At 48.3% G+C, this 3,160-nt stretch overlaps 1 protein-coding gene across 1 annotated transcript in view; it reads right to left on the reverse strand.

Moving 5' to 3' along the window:
- Positions 1-2,559: 2,559 nt before the first annotated feature.
- Positions 2,560-3,160, reverse strand: part of LOC306935577 (thrombospondin-type laminin G domain and EAR repeat-containing protein-like) — a gene marked incomplete at both ends in the record, with an annotated part of 29,330 nt that continues 28,729 nt past the window's right edge. The window contains 2 exons of the mRNA XM_079518676.1: positions 2,560-2,713; positions 2,976-3,077. Coding sequence (XP_079374802.1) covers positions 2,560-2,713; positions 2,976-3,077 — 256 coding nt within the window. The remainder of the gene's footprint in view (positions 2,714-2,975; positions 3,078-3,160) is intronic.

Genomic DNA, 3,160 nt, shown 5'->3' on the forward strand with positions numbered 1-3,160 from the left:
ACACCACAGACAGTTTCTTATGTGAACACGCCGGACAGTTTTTAATTCTTATGTGAACACGCCGGACAATTTTTAATTCTTATGTGAACACCCCGGACAATTTTTAATTCTTATGTGAACACCACAGACATGTTTTAATTATTATGTGAACACCACAGACAGTTTCTTATGTGAACACGCTGGACAGTTTTTAATTATTATGTGAACACCACAGACATGTTTTAATTATTATGTGAACACCCCAGACAGTTTCTTATGTGAACACGCCGGACAGTTTTTAATTCTTATGTGAACACCCCGGACAATTTTAATTCTTATGTGAACACCCCAGACAGTTTCTTATGTGAACACGCCGGACAGTTTTTAATTCTTATGTGAACACGCCGGACAGTTTTTAATTCTTATGTGAACACCCCGGACAGTTTTTAACTTGCTCGATTCAGAATTTAGATATTAGAAATTCATTGTAGCTACAACGCCCTCTTTCTATACAAATCCATTGTAACTTCAAACTCCATTTTAACCATGATAGATTAATAGAAAACACCTGTTATTTTACTGAGATTGTCCTTCCGACACGTGAGGAGGCTGTGGTTTTTCATTTACTGATTTCATTTATTTTTAAATACTTTTTCTGGAAAGGCTCCTCCTCCAGGAGAATAAAAAAATCTAAAATAATTATTAAAGGTTTCCACCACTGATGTAGCATATAGCTGAAAAGTATACTATTTATGCTCATGTACTGTAGGCATATATATTTGTTTATTAATAGTATATAGCTTATATATTTTATTGTCCTTTTCACCAGTTTTTCTGTCTCACATTGTCTGAAAACAACAAAGCGCTTCTTCACCTGTAAACCTGGATTCAAAAAAAGACATGAGGGTAGCTCAGTCGGTAGAGCTCTCGCCTTTGGACCACAACGTCAAGGGTTTGATCCCGGGCACCGCCAACTCAGCGTATGAGTATAGCACGGCTTGGGTGCGGTAAGTCGTGCGCAAAGTACTGTGAGCCGATGGTAGGTGGGGCGCTCCACCTCAGCAATCCATCTTCCAGGGGTCTAGCTCATTGTAACAGGGACAGACTCCATCTCCCAGGGCTCTACTAGCGCATTGTAACGGGGACAGACTCCATCTCCCAGGGGTGTATAGCACATTGTAACAGGGACAGACTCCATCTCCCAGGGGTCTATAGTGCATTGTAACAGGGACAGACTCCATCTTTCAGGGGTCTAGCGCATTGTAACAGGGACAGACTCCATCTCCCAGGGGTGTATAGCACAATGTAACGGGGACAGACTCCATCTCCCAGGGGCCTAGTGCATTGTAACGGGGACAGTCTCCATCTCCCAGAGGTCTATAGCGTATTGTAACAGGGACAGTCTCCATCTCCCAGGGGTCTATAGGGCATTGTAACGGGGACAGACTCCATCTCCCAGGGGTCTATAGCACATTGTAACGGGGATAGACTCCATCTCCCAGGGGTCTAGCGCATTGTAACGGGGACAGACTCCATCTCGCAGGGGTCTAGCGCATTGTAACAGGGACAGACTCCATCTCCCAGGGGCCTAGCGCATTGTAACAGGGACAGACTCCATCTCCCAGGGGTGTATAGCGCATTGTAACAGAGACAGACTCCATCTCCCAGGGGCCTAGCGCATTGTAGCAGGGACAGACTCCATCTCCCAGGGGCATAGCACATTGTAACGGGGACAGACTCCATCTCCCAGGGGTCTATAGCGTATTGTAACGGGGACAGACTCCATCTCCCAGAGGTCTATAGGGCATTGTAACGGGGATAGACTCCATCTCCCAGGGGTCTAGCTTATTGTAACAGGGACAGACTCCATCTCCCAGGGGTCAATAGCACATTGTAACGGGGACAGACTCCATCTCCCAGGGGTCTAGCTTATTGTAACAGGGACAGACTCCATCTCCCAGGGGCATAGCACATTGTAACGGGGACAGACTCCATCTCCCAGGGGTCTATAGCGCATTGTAACGGGGATAGACTCCATCTCCCAGGGGTCTAGCGCATTGTAACGAGGACAGACTCCATCTCCCAGGGGTCTAGCGTATTGTAACGGGGATAGACTCCATCTCCCAGGGGTCTAGCGTATTGTAACGGGGACAGACTCCATCTCCCAGGGGTCTAGCTTATTGTAACAGGGACAGACTCCATCTCCCAGGGGTCTAGCTTATTGTAACGAGGACAGACTCCATCTCCCAGGGGTCTAGCGTATTGTAACGGGGATAGACTCCATCTCCCAGGGGTCTAGCGTATTGTAACGGGGATAGACTCCATCTCCCAGGGGTCTAGCGTATTGTAACGGGGACAGACTCCATCTCCCAGGGGTCTAGCGTATTGTAACGGGGATAGACTCCATCTCCCAGGGGTCTAGCTTATTGTAACGAGGACAGACTCCATCTCCCAGGGGTCTAGCGTATTGTAACGGGGATAGACTCCATCTCCCAGGGGTCTAGCGCATTGTAACGAGGACAGACTCCATCTCAGTAGAATTATTTGGGGTGAAGGTCAGATGGGTGGTTGTGGGACGTCTCAGTAGGTTTTGAGTTTGAACACCTTGCTGAGCCTGGAGGTGGCGCTAGAGTAGAGGAGGAAGGAGCCCTCGCTGGTGGTAAAGTGTTCCCAGTCTCTGCAGCCCAGCGTAGGGAGACTGTGAGCAGGGACGAAGCCCTCGTAGCCCCTCCACCTGGGAGACACACACACACACACACACACACACACACACACACACACACACACACACACACACACACACACACACACACACACACACACACACACACACACACACACACACACACACACACACACATCCAATAGAACTATATATCATCATGACTGATCTCACCTGTACACCACACTAATCATCTCACCTGTACACCACACTAATCATCTCACCTGTTCACCACACTAATCATCTCACCTGTACACCACACTAATCATCTCACCTGTACACCACGCTGTTCAGAGAGTAGGATTGTCCGTCGTGAGAGTTCGCTACGACCAGGAACTTCTCCTCACCGACCGTGAAGAACTCCCAGTCCACAGCACTGACGCGCACGCACGCATGCACACACGCACGCACGCAGCACACACACACACACACACACACACACATGAAACACACGTTAAA

This window comes from Electrona antarctica (assembly GCF_951216825.1).
Source record: "Electrona antarctica genome assembly, chromosome: 13".
NCBI lineage: Eukaryota > Metazoa > Chordata > Actinopteri > Myctophiformes > Myctophidae > Electrona > Electrona antarctica.